Here is an 18,463-nt window from a genome sequence, read left to right on the forward strand (position 1 = left end):
TTCATTCAGTATCTCATCCTTCCACGCACCATCCGAACATGCAGATTTGCATACATAGTCGAGTGCTTTACTTTACGAGTGGGTGGGTGGTCCTGAGGTACATGTGCAAAAGGTTTCTGTTTTTTCTCTTTGAACAGACCATGACTTTTATAACAAGCCTCCACCAAAGGATGAGGGAGACAAAGAACCATAGAATTATAGGACTTGAAGGGACCTCGACAGGTCATCTAGTCCAGTCCTCTGCATTCATGGCAGGACTAGTATTATCTAGGCCAGACCTGACAGGTGTTTGTTTAACCTGCTCTTAAAAACCTCCAATTATGGAGATTCTACAACCTCCCTGGGCAATTTATTCTAGTGCTTAGCCACTCTGACCCTAGTTTTTCCTAATGTCCGACTTAAAATGCCCTTGCTGCAATGTAAGCCCATTGCTTCTTGTCCTGTCCTCAGAGTTTAAGGAGAACATTTTTTCTCTCTCCTCCTTTTATGTACTTGAAATCTGTTGCCATCTCAGTCTTCTCTTCTCCAGACTAAACAAATGCCTTTTTTTTCAATCTTCCCTCATAGGTCGTGTTTTCTTGACCTTTAATCACTTTTGTTGCTCTTCTCTGGACTTTCTCTAATTTGTCCATATCTCAGTCAACCTCAGACACAAGATCTTTGTTCTGCTTCAGCTTCATGAGCACTCTCAGAAGGAGAAGAGAGAGAGAGAATGCATATAGGAACTGACCGCACCAGGGAAGAAGAAAAGTATCTGCAGTGAAACATGATCTGTGGTCAGCCCTGGAGAAAAACCCTGTCAACTCAGGAGGTTTCCCTCAATATAAATTTATTAGAACTCTAAGCTATTGGTTGGACCTATGTGATATTTATTCCCTCCATCAAAAACTAGCTGGTGGAAGTTCTCAGAGACAACACTACAGAGAGGTGCAAGTTTGTCTGAACTGTGCCAGGAGGCTTCCTGCTTTGTAATCTGGGTATTCATCACAATGTTTCCCGGAAGGCTTTTCACCTTGCAGGAGTGAGAAATACCCATGCAGTCACATGCTGTCAATCAGGAAAGACCTTCTCCTCTAGGTTTTTCACTGCTAGGGTATCCAGTAATGGACTTGTTCATGACCAACCTCAACAACAAGTGCATGAGGTTTTTCTGCACAAAGCTGAAGTAGAACAAATATTATTAATCCACGTTGCACAGACATGGCCAGGACAGTTTTGGTTCATGGATCTGCATCACCTGTTGATCAGTTTATCGACAATTCTACCACCAAGTCCTGAACTTCTGTCACAGAAGCAGGGCAGATCTCTTCATCCAAATCTCAAATCTCTCCACCTTATTGTGTGGATCATCTCTAGTTGAATACTCATAAGAAAACCTGCTTCTGAGAGATGTGGGCCATTTTGGTGAGCTGCAGAAAAGAATTCACTAGAGCCACATACACATCAAAGTAGAAGAGATTTTTCTATTTGGGCACAATCCTGCAGTACCCTCAGACTGAGGTTATGCACGTGATGGATATCTCCTGCATCTGAAATTATCAGGCCCCTCAAGTAGTTCTGTGGGAGTTCACCTGCTTTTTACTTTGGCAGTATACCTGCCAATAGATAGGTTTTCCATTTTCTCTCATCCTCTTGTTTCTTGATTTTTTAAAAGGCCTAACCAACACTTACCCTCCTGTGTCAGTTCTGGTACACAGCAGCAACATGGTCATCTGTACATACCTTTTCTACTCATTATGCTATCATGCAAGGCTCTCATGATGATGCTAATTTGTTAAGTTGCTGCTACTGTTTCTGTTCAGATGATCAGAAGTCCCTTTACCTGTAGGTCACCTACCTGGAATGTATATGTGTCCAATCACTCGAAGGAGAAGAAGCATTTATTCACCTTGCGGTAACTGTTGTTTTTTGAGATGTGTTGTGCACATAGATATTGCATAGCCCTCCTGCCTTCCCTGCTACTTGGGTCATTGCTTATAGGAGTGTGAAGGAACAGAGAGGGAGGCAGTGCACACGAGAACATGGTCACACACATGGCTTTGTGGTACTGCTGGTAAAAGTCTTTGACTCGAGTGCACTGGGAGCATATATACCTACTGTGGAGCGTATATGTGCACAACACATCTCGAATAACAGTTACTGCAAGGTGACTTACCAATTTTTTCCCTTGCATCCAGCCTTAGATCCTGTCCAACACAGTCTTTTTGCAGTTTTGACACGTTACTGTTATCATATCTGCAAAGACTTCAGTTACAGAATTAGCTCTGTCAAATCCATTTAGGACCTGCTCATATTCTTAGAAGCCAATATATCAGCTATGTGGCATTTGTCTCTAGCTATCATTTGTATGGCAGCCATGGCATCTCTGATGTATGCTGCGGTTTCCTTGTTGCACAGTCTTAACTCATGGTTCTTGTAGCTTGAGTTTCCAGCTGTGGCCCCGATTTAGCTTTGTCTGTTCTTCTCATTGTTCCATCAACATGGTAGAAGGACATAGGCACAGATCCTGTTGGGTGACTAAGATCAGTTGCCCTTGAAATGTCTTCTCTGTATCTTGCTGAGGACAAGATTCTGGAAAACAATTTTTGGAAAATTTTTGGAAATGTCTTCTCTGTATCTTGCTGAGGACAAGATTCTGGAAAACAAGATTCTGGAAAACAGCTGCTGCAGTTGTCCCTCCCTTGCCAGGCTTAAATTTGGTCATCTACACCATGTCAGCAAATTTTTTGATGCCAGATTTCCTGACTGGGCTGCAAAAGCTATATGTGCCTACAGAATCAAGAGCATTTTCCCCAGATCTCTCCATTTGTTCTTTGCCAACATGTGCTCTTTTCAGCAGAGACTCTTGTACATTTGATGTTACAAGCAATTCATTAGATATGTTGATAAGCACATCTGGATGTGATTCATGGTCAAATGGATTTGTCATATTGTTGAAGATGTTTGGTAAGAGCTGTAACATGCCCTTCATCCCTCTTCAGTGCAAAGGCAAGGATTTGTAAGTGGACTTTGTCTTCACTACTTCTTGCTAGAACACTTCTTTCTGTAATAGCTTTTCCACATTCCTAATATGAATGTGTATATTGTCATCTCTAACACTAATACTAACCTGTGTGTAAGTGTCACTGAATTAAAAAGTTATTTTCTAGGCTATTTCAAAGGCTAGTACTACATACATAGACAGTTACACATGAAAAGCTTCTACCAGGCAGACTAGATGCTACACTGTATGTACAAAAGCTTACAAATGGAGAAGGAATTGGGAATTCATGTACATTTATATCTATTCTTTATCCAGTAGAAACTATGGGCATAAAATCTTCTGCTACTGATGCACAGCCTTCTGTGTGCAAATGATCTGGTCAGCCAATTTAATTTGAAAATGTATGAAACTATTATAATCACTTATGAGATGCTTTGACAATTAAGTATATGCAGTGTGAAAACATTTCATGTTAGTGTGTTGCAAAATATTGATATTTGCCATTTTTGGTCACACATTACACATCTTCACCATTTCTTTAAAAATTACTTGTCTGTGCAAAACCAATACAAAAATGTTTTAATACATTATCATTTGGTAGCTTTGACCAACAAGCACCACATTAAAGTTTTTAAATCAATCCATAAAAATGTGGTCCTAGTCAGGCTGTAGTGTTTCTAGAACTGTGCAAAATGTGATACTTACTGATTTTGGTTATTGTTGTTTCACCTTGGCTACAGGCTTATGACACCACTTGACAGCTCCACATCATCCGAACATACTTAAAATATACTTTCAAATGATATACGATGTGGGTGTGTGTAGGGTGGACCATTGCCACATGCCCAGCAAGACAGATTGCTTGCAAAGGCCAGCTCCTGTGCTTTCTTTTCTCTCCAAGTTCTATGATCAGTGTTTTGCCTGCAGCTATAAATTACCATACAGCTCCATCTAAGCAAGAATATTTTTTTCATAAAGAAACAGCATTACTGTCACCACTGGGTTGTGGGTGGTTAGACCTTGTAGTCAGAGCCAGACTCCACAAGACAGGAGTCAGCTGTGTCAGGATACCAGGAGATCAGTAGCAGGAGGTCAGAACATGAATCAGATGCCAGAAATCACGGCTGGTTCAGATGTCAGGATATCAAATGTGGGATGCAGGAAGCACAAGGCACCCTGTCCAAACCAGGGTGGAGCCCAGTTCAGACAGTTTCCTGTTCATGCTACTAGTTTAAATAGATGAGCGGGCGAGTCAGCTGATCCAGGACTCTGCCAATTGGATTGCGGGGGTGGATCCTCAAACTAGGCTGGGTTTCATGGTTCCCAGGTAGGTAAGCAAGCATCAGCAGGCTGCCAGATCGAGGGCTGGCGCATGACTGTTCTTATAAACCTTACAGACCCAAGTCTGAGACCTGTAGGCTCTGACAAATACAAAGAAAACACATTAAAACAATAAAGAATGTATGTGCATGCTAAATAATTTAGTGCAGGTTGCCCACTAACAGCATCCCCTGGCTCAGGAAGGTGCCAGTCCTTCAAATCCCATTGGATTTTCCCCAGAGGTTGCAAATTAATCTACACCTGGACAGTTCAGCTGTTTCTTTGTACATCTTGGACCTTTGGTCTCCAGTCTCTGGAACAGGTAATCAACAGACCAAGACTCTCTCCTGAGGGTGTGGCTTCAAAGACTGGGTTTTTGCATAACCAGAATTGGAAAATTTGCATTAATCTCTCCACAGGAAATCCACTTAACACCTATTGTCCCAAAAGTCACTGCATGTCTGGCACACTTCCAGTAGAGTCCTTTCAATTCCCAGGTCTGACATTCCTCACATCTCCCCCTTAGAGAGGTTACATACAGTCCCAACCCACACTAATATATACATTAAATACAAAAAGGTCTTCCAAAGTGGTTGTAGGAAATTGCCACATCGTGGGTATTTTCAGAACAGTGACAATAGAAGTGATGCCTTAATTAGCTCAGAATTAACAAGAGGCAGCCTACTGTTTGCATCCTTACTAAGTATGGATCTTCTCTTGTGCACTTTGGAGTTTAATTACATTTTCTGCAGTGGATTTCAACTCTCCATAGAGCAGAGTGAGGGCAAGACAATCTGAGTTTCATGTCTGTGAATATTTACTCTTTTGGCTGTATAAGTGACATGTCCAGAGCTTGAGGAGGTAGGAGGAAGTGCCTCTTCATCTGTGACATTTGTCAGAAGAAAAGAAATGCCTGTTAATTCTCAAAATGCATGCTGAGTGTGTAGGTTATCTCCATGCCAGTTGAAGATGAATCTCCACCCTGACTGAGACAGAACTTCCAGGGGCTGAAGTAAGATTTTTGTGGACTAACTGAAGTAGGCAGAATCTACCTTGGGTTTCAGAGAGTCCATCACTGTAGAATTAGCCATATCAGAGGACTACAAAGTGAATACCTGTGTCGTCATTAGATATTGATTAAACACTGAAGCTCTCTTTAAGTGGTGCTGCTTTTCTTTGAAGAAAAAATATTCATGTTGTCTAAATAAAATAACAAACTGTCTTGTCTTCCTCTGTTATTTCAGCTTTTATATAAATCAGATCTTCAGTGGATGAGGGGCATTGGCTGGTCCCCAATTGGTTCTCTGGATGACGAGAAGAATAAGAGAGCAACCCACATCCTGAGTGACCATACCTACCGGCAACACCCAGACACGATCAAATTTAATAGCCTGCTTGATTCTCTACCAATGGTTCTGGCAAAACACAATTCTGAAATTATGAACCAGGTGAGTTTTCTATTTATTTGCAATTAAAATTAAAACAGTATTGTTCTTCTGGATGCTCAAGTGTTCGTTTTTAAAGGAAAACAAGGAAGTTTACATTACAATACTACAGTCTATTCATAGAATGTCAGGGATTTATTTTCATTATAACTGAGTACTTTTGCTTTGTAGTTTGAGTTTCTAGCACATAGTAAAGAATTTTTTAAAAATATATTTAATAGTTGCTTACGTTTAAGTTCAGAAACATTGAAAAATGGTTTAATAAGAGATTAGCTTTATGTATTTACATGTTAATTATTTTGCAACAACATAAAATAATGTAAAGAGCTAAACTATATATTTTGTTTTTAAGTGGGGGTGCAACTATATACATATTTGTCATGATTGTGCAGACAACTGGCCAGTTATACCTAGCAAACATATTTATAAAAATGTCAGGTGAATTGTTACCCAGTAAGTTTCAAAATTCAATAGAACTTTGCTAATTTGCGTTTCTTTATCATCAGAAAAGTACCTCCTGTCTCTCTGATCTAATGAAAGTTTATAGTGAATTGGCATATTAAAAAGACTTACTTATATTTCCAAAATCCCTAACAGGTTATTAGTCAGTAAATTATGAAGTATTAAATAATCAAAGCTGAACTATCATTGTTAAATGGAAAAATGCATTTGGTAATGTATAATGCTTGCTTTATTTACTGTGATTTAAACTAGATTAATCATCCTGAGAATCTTGTCTCATTGAAGTCAATGGCAAAGTTCTCATTGATTTCAACAATGTCAAGTAGAATATCACTCAAAACTCTCACTGAAATCACAGAGTGGACTTGTGGAACAGGATACTAACCATAAGTGAAGGTCTCAGTGACCTTTATTTGTTAATTAGTAAAATTCAGTAATTTGCAGTGGGTCTTGAGGTCAGTGCAGAGAAAACTTCTGTTGTTATTTTAGTTTTAGTTATAGTTCTGAACTGCATGAAATTTTTAGGATTTATGATCTTGATTACACTTATTCAGTCAGAATTATATCTTACTCTGTTAATGACTTAGGTCTTCATGGTTTAGAACATCTTATTATATTTGCTGTTTGCTTTTCAGCGCTCATATACAGCAGCTTGGAATAAAGATAAAACTAGTATCCATGTGATGCCAGATACCCCTGATATTGTATTGGCGCAGCAGAACAAATTGAATTACAGTGAGGTAGGTGATGCCTTGCTTAAAAATTGAAAGGCAGCATGTGAGGCTATTTAGATGAAAACAAAGTGCATTATTTCTGAAATGTAATGAATATTTGTTATGATTTAAGAAACTGTACAGACTTGCAATGGAAGAAGACAAGAAGAAAGGCTATGACCTACGGGTAGATGCCATTCCAATCAGGACAGCTAAAGCCTCCCGAGATATTGCAAGTGAGGTAAGTAAACTCAGACCCTTCTCCTCACACTTTCAGAGGTCTCAAGTTCACAGTGAGCAGTTAGAGGCATGCTCCATCAACACAATCGTGTATCAAGCAAAACTCTTTCTGAACAATCAATAGGAGTACACCTGGAATAAAATCTTTTGTATTGTTCCTGTAGGCCTGTTTTTACTTTTATCTGTGGCAAGATTACATTCCCGGTGTCTGTTGTCTATTTGAGGATCTCTGTTTGATGGCTTGAAGGGAATGGCAAATGAAGTCATCTTTTCCACTTTTGAGTCTAACTACTATTTCTTATTTGATGATAATTTCTACTCAGTGTTTTAAGTGAATTAATCTCTTTGTTGCTGTGTAATCTGGCATGATTTGGAGGGCTGGGTGGCTGAGCGGATGTGGAGCTGGATGGGGCTGCTCTGATGCCTTTCCCTCTGGGGGAGGACAGTGGTGGCTAACCAGCTGGTCATGTTCATGCACTGGCACTGGCTCAGCAGCCTGAGCTCACCCCCAGGTATCCTGATCTGCCTCCAGAAGCTAATTCTGGAGTTCTTCTGGCTGGGGCCGCACTGGGCGGTTCTGAGTCTTCCCCTGGAGGAGGGCAGACAGGATCTGCTCTGCCTCTTCAGTCAGATCTATGTACTCCACCTTCAGACTCTGCAGAAACTCCTTTATGGTGCAAGTAGTTTGGCGTGAAGTGCACTGGCACACGTCTTTTCCTGTTGGCTCCAAGAGCTCCATTACAACAAGCTGCTTTTTTACCTACATCCAGTGAATCTTCCATGAGACCTCTCTGAGCTGCTGGTTTTCTACCAGGACCTCCTGCAGACCTGGAAGCTGATCTCTGTGACCAGTTCCCTCTTGGCCTCTGAGGGAAAAGATCTCCTCATGGAACCCCTGATAGACAACCCCCAGCTCAGTGTGCATGTGGCAGAGTCCCCCTTAGTATACTGGAGGTTGGTTCTGGCAGGTTCCACCAGGACTGGGGGATGGGATGGATGCCCTGGCACTCGGCCGGTGCATGGGGCTGTCCACCCTGCGTGTCCCCTGGTGCATTCTCCGAGAGGTGAGGGCAGACTTACCTCTCAGGTTTCCTCAAGTGGGTCCCATGGTAGGGTACTCCCTGCCCACACCTCACCCTCTGGACTTCACCATAGGGCCCCTGCGCTGCAAGCCCTCTGGCTGCCCCCTCCACACCACCTAAGCTGGCTGCAAAACCTGCCAACGGTCTGTTTCCAAAATGCACCTAAGAAACAGCTATATCCGCTCATGCTCTACTCCCTTCATTTCCTGACCATCGAGTCCCACCTTGACACAGTGGCAGGACCTCCTACCACCTGTGGAGGCCGAGGAGCCCAATGGGCCAGTCTGTAGTCCATCCTGGTGCCACAGCCTGCCAGGGATATTGATTGGCGGCTCTTTCATGGATGATGATGAAGTCCTTCAGGGAACTGCTGTGGGATTATAGATTATTTTCTTTAAAAATCCCCCTGAAACTAATTGAACTTTTTTTTAACCTACAGTACAAATACAAAGAAGGGTATCGCAAACAGCTTGGCCACCATGTGGGAGCCCGCAACATCCAGGATGATCCTAAGATGGTGTGGTCTATGCACGTAGCCAAGATCCAGAGTGACAGGGAATACAAGAAAGATTTTGAGAAATGGAAGACCAAGCATAATACTCCTGCGGATATGCTGGGAATTGTACTTGCCAAGAAATGTCAGGAACTGGTTAGTGAAGTTGATTATAGACATCCTCTGCACCAGTGGACATGTCTGCCAGACCAGAACGATGTTGTACATGCCAGGAAAACTTATGATCTTCAAAGTGATGTAAGTCCGACTTTTACTAGCTTTGTGAAAACTGAGGTGTTTTATTAAATATGTCTTTGCTGCCTTGTCACAAAACATATTTAAGGGCTGCATTTCTGAATTCTTTTATCCTCCAAGGACCTGTACTGCTGCATACTAGATTGGTGGGTTGTCACAGTTTCAGGTCAATTGCATGTGTATTCCCCCTCCATGGTCCAGCAAGGGGGCTGCCACTTTTGGCTTCTGGCTCCCAACCATCACCTCTCTTGGCCAGAAATCTGCATCTCAGTCTTTCCTGACTGGGCCTCTCTGCCTACACTGTGATATTAGGCATGTGGCAGACACCACCAACTTGGTCGACTTAAGTTATCATCTCTACCCCATACACATCATACATCATTTGAAATACTTTTATGTTTACTTTAAGGTGAGGAATGATGTGGAGCTGTTAAGTGGTGTTGTTACCATAGAATAAACAGTGACACCATCAACATGTTAAAATGAAATGTTTTGAAATAGTTGCATTTTTTCTGTTATTTTATGACTCTATGCATTGTTTCAAGACAAAATTGGATTTCTTCACAAGAACAACCTAAACAGTAAAACAAAATTTAACAATAATTTTTTACAGGTGTAATTGAAATGTAGTAGTGCTAGAGACATTTCCACTCAACATCATTATTATCCTCTTGTTCATTAGTATGATCTCTGTTGAGAGTGTGTGGGTTACCATAGTTTCACTGCCTTGGCATGGACACAGTTCTGTGCAGGGAAGTTTATTCTGATTACAGACACAGTTGATTGTTCAGTGACCACAACTGGCATGTGCACAGATAAGGTCTTGTAGAAGCTCAGATGCCACTGGATTCTTGAACAATATAGGAAGTAGTTGATCATTCTCATTTTTCCATCCATGTTGCAATGGTGATCCAATATCTGGTTTACCTATATGCAAAGGCATCCAAATCTTAGTTTGACATGCTCTTCAAAACTTTCCTCCCATAGTGGCTAGACTGAGGTGCAAACAGATCAAGTCTCTGTGGGTGTCCTTTTCTGTCTTTCTTTCTCTGGTCATATCACACTGCTACCAGCTTCCTTGCTGCAGAAATTGTGGCTTGTCCATCGTTCTGTCTCAATCTGGCAAGAATCTGTCTCAGTCTGAAACAGTAAGGTCCCTTTGTTTTGACAACACTGAACATGGATATTTCCAAATACCAAATAGCAGTGACAGAGAGTCCAAGCCTCTTAATGCATGTATAGCAGGTAGTACGTTGCAGAAGTCAGGAATGAGTGTGTCACAGATTGCATGAATGGATATGAAGCGACACTTGTCAGTTGTGCTGGTAATGCTGCCTCTTTCAAGCCACATGTTATGTACTTGTTCCATTTTTGGAATGTATTGAACAGCAAGGTACCCAAAAGCCATATTTGCACATACAACATGCAGAAGCATCCTTGTGTCTGCTTCCTCTTGAGAACTATACTAGCCTTGGGTTTCCTCAACACCTCTGCTGATGATAGACTGTTTACTTCACTATTGGAAAAGCCTCTAGCAAGAAGGAGTGTTTGTGTTGGATGTGCTTCTAGACTCTCAAGTGTATTCCACAGAGGAATTTTATAAGTGATAGCTTGTCAGATGCTTTGTTTAGAAAAAAATTTCATGGAGGCACAGGGTGTCCACCAGTCATCTCATTCTCCTTCAGGTGACAGTACATTTATATATTTCACTGTAGTGCACTTGAGTTGGAGATTTTTGCCAGCAGTATCTCTAGGCATTGCATGCGCCCCTGTTCTCCTTGTGCTTTCAGGTGAGGGCATACAAGGGGTGTGTTCACTGCCTCCTTCTCAATTCCTTCTCACCACCTGTGGCAGAAATTGGATCTCCCTGTAGCTTTAGCTTTGGTCAGTCATCTTTCTTATACTTTTCTATATATAGCTTTTATAATTATAGAATACAGTGCAGTATAGTATAAAATAGTGTAGTTATTTTAGCTACAATTTTATTAGTACCCGTAGGATTTACTATGAAGAAAAAAAGCCCAGATTTTAAACAAATGTGCCACATGCAGCACTGTTATCCCTGTCACGGATAGGTACAAGAGTTGTTTGATTTGTGTGGGTGAGTGATGTGTGAGGGACAAATGTCCTATTTGTACCTCCTTTCCTATCTGCACTAAGGAGCAGAGAAACTGTTGTCTTAATGATGCAACCTTTGCATGAGCAGAGTCCCAATGGTGACCAAGGGGACCCTGGATCAACTTGGAGTGCTCCTTCAGCTTCTTCTGACTGCAGACGTAAGTCTGGGAGCAAACATCTTGCTTCCCCTTCTCTGTGTGGATTGAAGCATTCTAAACATTCATACTTTGACAAGTCCTCTAAGTCTTGGTCTTCTCCCAGACAATCATCTGGTAGGTCCTGTGGTACTGCTTCAAAGCCTCACAGTTCAAAGTGCTTACTGGTCATGTCAGAGGTAGCACTCTTGCCTTCAGCTCAATGGTGCTGTGGAGACCAACGAATTCACCCATGCTGGGTCCTTCTCAGTGTTCTTCAGCTCCACTGGATCCTCTGGCACCATCTGCATTGATATAATCAGCTGAGGTACCTTCTACTCTTCAGGCTTTCCTAGCAGCAAGGGACCTTCTTTGTTTTTTGCTGCCTGACTCTCCTCTATTTCAGCTAGTTTCAGTATCTCCTCAACTGATAATGACTACACATCCGACACCGATTACACAGTTGACCTCGCTGATGCACCTGGCATTGACAACTCGCTTGGAATCGATGATGCAACCAGCACTGACAATGCAACCAGAACTGATGTTGCAGTCAGCTCTGCTGATGCATTTGGAACCAATGACACACACAATATTTACGCCAGCATCTGCTTTTCGGCCACTCTAACCTGTATCTTCTACTGACCCTTGTGTGTCTTCCATATCTAGACCACTGAGAACATCTGTGGGAACAGCTCCCCCCTACCCTGTGTTGCCTTCTTCAGGCTCTGAAGAGGAAGAAGTTGTCTCTCCTCTGAGATCCTTCAAATCTTTTTATAGATCTTTTCACTGCCAGATCAAAGGATCAAGACTGGTTCCCAGGCAGGAAAATTCCAGCTTGGGGTCCCTCATCATAGATGGCTTAGTCCATACATTACCCTCCATGGTAATATTGGTCTTGGACTTCCCCAAAAGACTCTATAGCAGTGGTGGGTAACCTGCAGCCCGCGGGCCACAAGCAGCCCATCAGAGTAATCTGCTGACGGGCCACCAGATCGTTTGTTTATATTTGCACGGCCGCCCACAGCTCCCAGTATACGTTCAAATGATATACCATGTGGGTGTGTGTAGGAGGACCATTACCACATGCCTATATACCCAACAAGACAGATTGCTTAAAAAGGCCAGCTCCTGCTCTGTTTTCTCTCCAAGGGCTCTGACCTGTGTATTGCCTACAGTTATAAGCTACCACACAGCTCCTTCCAAGCAAGCACATTTGCTCATGAAGTAAGAGCATTACAAAGAAAACAAAATTAAAATAATAAAAGAACATCTATGTATGCTAAACACTTACCATAGTGAACCCCTAAAGCCAGCTCAGGGGTCTGGTAGATGCCAGTCCTTCAAAACCCACAACTGGGTTTTCTCCAGGGTTACAAATTAATCTCCACATTATATCCATAATTGGAACTCATGCTGGGCAGTTCAGCTGTTTCTTTGTGCAACTTGGATCTTTGATCTCTAGTCTCCAGAACAGGTAATCAACAGACCAACCGCCATTCCCCCACACCAGTCCTCAGGGTGCAGCTTCAGGTTGCATAACTAAAGTTGGAAAATTTACCTTAACCTCTCCACAGGAAATCCACTTAACATCTATTGTCCCCAAAGTCGCTGCACATCTGGCACATTTTCAATACAGTCCTTTGTATTCCCAGATCTGACATTCCTCACATCTCCCCTATGGAGAGGTTACATACAATCCTGACCCACACTAACACATACATTAAATCCAAAAGGTCTTCCAAGGTGATTGTAGGAAATTGACACATTGTAGGTATTTTCAGAACAGTGACAATAGAAGTGATGCCTTAATTAGCTCACAATTAGCAACAGGCAGCTTTCTGTTTGCAGCCTTACTAAGTATGGATCTTCTCTTGTGCACTTTGGAGTTAAGTTACATTTTCTGCAGTGGATTTCAACTCTCCACAGAGCAGAGTGAGGGAAGACAATCTTTACTATTTTTAATAGTAAATATTGTCTTTATTTTTAATATTTACTATTAAATATTAAAATGAATATTTACTATATTTTACTATTTAATATTTTTAATATTTACTATTTTGTCTGTTTAAGTGACATGTCCAGAGCTTGAGGGGGTAGGAAGTGCCTATTCACTGGTGACATTTCGTGGAAGAAAAGAAATGGCTGTTAATTCCCAAAATGCAAAATAGATGTATCTCCACCCTGAGACAGAATTTGCAGGGGGTGCATTAAGATTTTTGTGTAGTAACTGAAGTATGTAGAATCCACCTTGGATTTCAGAGTGTCAGTGTTGAACTAGCCTGTGACAGGGCTGCAAGATGAATACCTCTGTCATCATCTGATATTGATTAAACATTGAGACTCTTTAAGTGGTGCTGCTTTTCTTTGAAGAAAAAATATTCATGTTCTCTAAATAGTGAACTGTCTTACCTTCATCTGTTGTTTCAGCTTTTATATAAGTCAGATCTTCAGTGGATGAGAGGCATTGGCTGGTCCCCAGTTGGCTCTCTGGATGATGAGAAGAATAAAAGAGCATCTCACATCCTGAGTGACCATATCTACCGGCAACACCCAGACACGATCAAATTTACTAGTCTGCTTGATTCTCTACCAATGGTTCTGGCAAAGCAGAATTCTGAGATTATGAACCAGGTAGTTTTCTACTTATTTGCAATTAGAATTAAAATGATATAATTTTTCTGGATTCTAATGATTTGCTTTTTGGTTTCTAAGGAAAATAAAGACATTTGCATTACAATATTACAGTCTTTTTTAATTAAATGTCAAGGGTTTATTTCCATTATAACTGAGTACTTTTGTATTTTAAGTTTCTAGCACATAGCTAAAGTATATTTTAAAGGTATATTTTGTAGCTGTATATGTATAAAATCACAAGCATCTGAAAGTAATTTACCAAGATTTGGTAGTATGTTTTTACATGTTATTTATGGTGTTATAAAATAATTCCTCAATGTAAAGAGCTAAACGATGTATTTCCTTTTCAATTATTCTGCAAGCAACTGGCCAGTTATATCTAAGAAAGATATTCATACGCATCTCAGGTGAATTGTTACCCAAAAACCATATCATGATTTAATATATCTTTGCTAATTTGTATTTCTTTTTCTTCACAAAACATAATCTCCATAATGTCACCTCCAATCTCTCTGATCTAATGGCAGACGTAGTAAATTGCCATATTAGTAAAACTTAAATACACATCCAAAATTACCGGTACTTAGATTATTTGTCAGCAAATTATGAAATATTAAATCATTCATAGTTCATCTTGATTGTCAAAGATAACTGAAAAATTGCATTTGGTGATGTCTAGAACTTGCTTAATTTACTGTGATTTAAACTACATTAGTCATTCTGGGTGAAATTTTGGCCCATCAAAGTCAATTGCAAGATTCCCTTTGACTTCAAGAGAGCCAGGATTTCACCTGTCTAGTAGTATGTTCTTCAGAAATATCACCAAAATCACTGAGTGGACTTCACAAGCAAGATACTATGCAACAGACTATAACAGTGTTTAAAAGAGAACTGGATAAATTCATGGTGGTTAAGTCCATTAGTGGCTATTAGCCAGGATAGGTAAAGAATGGTGTCCCTAGCCTCTGTATGAGATGGATGGCAGGAAAAATATCACTTGATCATTGCCTGTTAGGTCCACTACCTCTGGGGAACCTGGCATTGGCCACTGTCGATAGACAGGATACTGGGCTTGATGAACATTTGGTCTGACCTGGTATGGCCGTTCTTGTGTTCTTAACATGAGTGAGGGTCTCAGTATCTGACATTTATTCATTAATAAGTAAAATACTGAAATTTGCAATGGGTCTCCAGGTCAGTGCAAACAAGAGAACTTTTATTGTTGTTTTAGTTTTAGTTACAGTTGTTCTGGACTACATGAAACTCTTAGGATTACTCATCTAGATCACACACATTCAGTCAGAATTATATTTTATCATTTTAATAATTGAGGTTTTCATGATTCCAACATCTTAGTATATTTGCTGTTTGCTTTTCAGCGCTCATATACAGCAGCTTGGAATAAAGACAAAACTAGTATCCACGTGATGCCAGATACCCCTGATATTGTATTGGCGCAGCAGAACAAATTGAATTACAGTGAGGTAGGGGATGCCTTGCTTAAAAATTAAAAGACGGCATGTGATAATATATAGATGAAAATATAGTGCATTATTTCTGAAATGTAATGAATATTTGTTATGATTTAAGAAACTGTACAGACTTGCAATGGAAGAGGACAAGAAGAAAGGTTATGACCTACGGGTAGATGCCATTCCAATCAGGACAGCTAAAGCCTCCCGAGATATTGCAAGTGAGGTGAGTAAACTTGGACCCTTCTCCTCTCAGTTTCAGAGGTCTCAACATTGTAGTGAGAAGTTAAGGGCATGTTTCATCAACACAATCGTATCCAGCAACACACTTTCCAAACAATAAATAGAAGTGCAACTGGAATCAAATCTTCTGTATAGGCCTGTTCTTACTTTATCTGTGGCAATGATCCACTCCCAATATCTGTTGTCAATTTGAGGATCTCTGCCTGATGGTTTGAGGGGTGTGACAAATGGTCATCTTGTCCAGTTTTAATTCTAACTAATGTCTCTTATTTTATAATTGCTACTCAATGGTTTTAGCTAAATTAATCTTTTTCTTGCAGTGTAACCTACCGTTGATGCCAGTCAGACCTTTCCCAGTAACATACCCACTTAATTGAAATTGATATTTGAAAACAAATGTGTTTGGCCTTTTAATGATTAGACTTCATGGAAAGGCATTACCCTGTTGGACTGGAATATAGGCCAAATGCTAATAGAAAATATCAAATGTTTATGATCATAATCCAGTGGCTTATCTGCAGCAAAAGGGAAAACTTTTTTTCTTGGAGACTGTCAAGCTAAATTAATATTGTAATGTTGAAGGTCTATTTTCTATTTTGATTCTTAGCAACCAAATTCAGTATCAGTTTAACAATGTGTTCTACTACATTTGCTAGGCATATTTTATTTTATCTGTTATATTTTATGATTTTCTTGCTGTTTCTGCAAGTGCTCTGTGTTTAAGACCATTATAACCAGGTAGACACTGTCAGCTGAGTAAACAACTGATGGGCACTTCATAGAGAGAAACTGAATTCTGACCTCTGGGGAGCCAGACCAAGGAATAAGAAATAGCTTGGCTACAATGTCTCAGGCAGAGGAAGCTGTAGTTTTCCTCTCCATACATTCCAATGGCATATAGGCAACCAGACCTAGCCACAAAGACATCTTCTTATTTACATGTTTAAGGAACTCTTGTGTCCAAACCTCTTTTTATGCAGAGAGCCGTATGATTGCTTTAGCACTCAGATTCCACACTCTGTGAACAGAACATTTCACAGAAAAGCCTCTACAGTCTCCGTTTATGAAGAAGTCCTCCAGGGAGTTGCTCTAGGATTATAGTATCAGAGGGTAGCCGTGTTAGTCTGGATCTGTAAAAGCAGCAAAGAATCCTGTGGCACCTTATAGACTAACAGACGTTTTGGAGCATGAGATGCATCTGAGGAAGTGGGTATTCACCCACGAAAGCTCATGCTCCAAAACGTCTGTTAGTCTATAAGGTGCCACAGGATTCTTTGCTGCTTTTCTAGGATTATAGGTTGTTTTCTTAACAAATCCCCCTGAAACTAATTGAACTTTTTTTTAAACCTACAGTACAAATACAAAGAAGGGTATCGCAAACAGCTAGGCCACCATGTGGGAGCCCGCAACATCCAGGATGATCCTAAGATGGTGTGGTCTATGCATGTAGCCAAGATCCAGAGTGACAGGGAATACAAGAAAGATTTTGAGAAATGGAAGACCAAGCATAATACTCCCGTGGATATGCTGGGAATTGTACTTGCCAAGAAGTGCCAGGAACTGGTTAGTGAAGTTGATTATAGACATCCTCTGCACCAGTGGACATGTCTGCCAGACCAGAACGATGTTGTACATGCCAGGAAAACCTATGATCTTCAGAGTGATGTAAGTCCAACTTTTACTAGCTCTGTGAAAACACAAGTGTTTTATTAATTAAGTTTTTTCATCCTATGTAAAAAATGTATTTAAAGGCCTCCATTTCTGAGCTCTTTTTCCTGCAAGGACCTTTGCTGCAACATACGGGATAGGTGGGTATTTTCAGAATGCTGCCAGTACCATTCCACAGGTTAATTAGTTCACAGTTTGCGGCATGTAGCCTTCCTTTTGCATCCTAAGTACTGATCTCCTCTTGTGCACTTTGGAGTTAGATTTTCTGCAGTGGATTTGAACTCTCAGTAGGTCAGGGAGGGGGTAAAAGCATCTGAGTTTCATGTTTGTAAATATATACTGTTTTGTTTGTAAAAGTGACATGTCCAGAGCTTGAGGTCCTTCTTATCTCTGATATCTGAGAGAGGAAAAGAAATGTCTGTAATTACCAAAATGCACCTTGAGTGTCTGGGTTATCTCCATGCCAGTTTTAGGTTAATCTCCACCCTGACTGAAACAGAACTTTTAGTAGGTGGAGCAAGATTTTTGTTGGGTAGCGGTGTAGACAGAATTCAGAATCTGTCAGTATTGAACTAACCCTGTCAGAGGGCTGTGAGGTAATGACCTCTGTCATTATATGATATTGATTAAACAGTGAGAATCTCCTTAATTGGTGCTGCTTTACATTGGAGAAAAAAGATGTTCATGTTGTCTAGCTAAAATAGTAAACTTCCTTGCCTTCCTCTTTAATTCCAGGTTGTATATAAGTCAGATCTTCAGTGGATGAGAGGCATTGGCTGGTCCCCAGTTGGCTCTCTGGATGATGAGAAGAATAAGAGAGCAGCCCACATCCTGAGTGACCATATCTACCGGCAACACCCAGACACAATCAAATTCAATAGCCTGCTTGATTCTTTACCAATGGTCCTGGCAAAGCACAATTCTGAAATTATGAACCAAGTGAGTTTTCTATTTATTTGCAACTACTATTAAAATAATATAGTTTTTCCTGATGCTAATGTTTTGTTTTTTGGTTTTTATGCATAATAAAGACATTTGCATTACAATACTAGAGCCTTTTCATTGAATGTCAAGGATTAATTTCCATTATACTGGAGTAGTTTTGTTTTGTATTTTGAGTGTCTAGCACATAGCAAAAGTATATTTTAAAAATATATATTTAATAATTGCTTATGTTTATAGTTAGAAACATGAAAAA

The 18,463-nt window shown here is 40.4% G+C and overlaps 1 protein-coding gene across 26 annotated transcripts in view; it reads left to right on the top strand.

Annotated features, from left to right (window-relative positions):
- The window catches only part of NEB (nebulin), a 194,936-nt gene that overhangs the window by 71,740 nt on the left and 104,733 nt on the right, over positions 1-18,463 (top strand). For 25 of the 26 annotated variants that reach the window (XM_030579866.1, XM_030579881.1, XM_030579874.1 and 22 more), the window contains exons 54-62: positions 5,548-5,751; positions 6,846-6,950; positions 7,057-7,164; positions 8,685-8,996; positions 13,676-13,879; positions 15,262-15,366; positions 15,473-15,580; positions 16,951-17,262; positions 18,001-18,204. In XM_030579866.1, the coding sequence (XP_030435726.1) occupies positions 5,548-5,751; positions 6,846-6,950; positions 7,057-7,164; positions 8,685-8,996; positions 13,676-13,879; positions 15,262-15,366; positions 15,473-15,580; positions 16,951-17,262; positions 18,001-18,204 (1,662 nt within the window). The remainder of the gene's footprint in view (positions 1-5,547; positions 5,752-6,845; positions 6,951-7,056; positions 7,165-8,684; positions 8,997-13,675; positions 13,880-15,261; positions 15,367-15,472; positions 15,581-16,950; positions 17,263-18,000; positions 18,205-18,463) is intronic. The other variant, XM_030579890.1, reaches the window with a different exon arrangement.

This window comes from Gopherus evgoodei, chromosome 11 (genome assembly GCF_007399415.2).
Source record: "Gopherus evgoodei ecotype Sinaloan lineage chromosome 11, rGopEvg1_v1.p, whole genome shotgun sequence".
NCBI lineage: Eukaryota > Metazoa > Chordata > Testudines > Testudinidae > Gopherus > Gopherus evgoodei.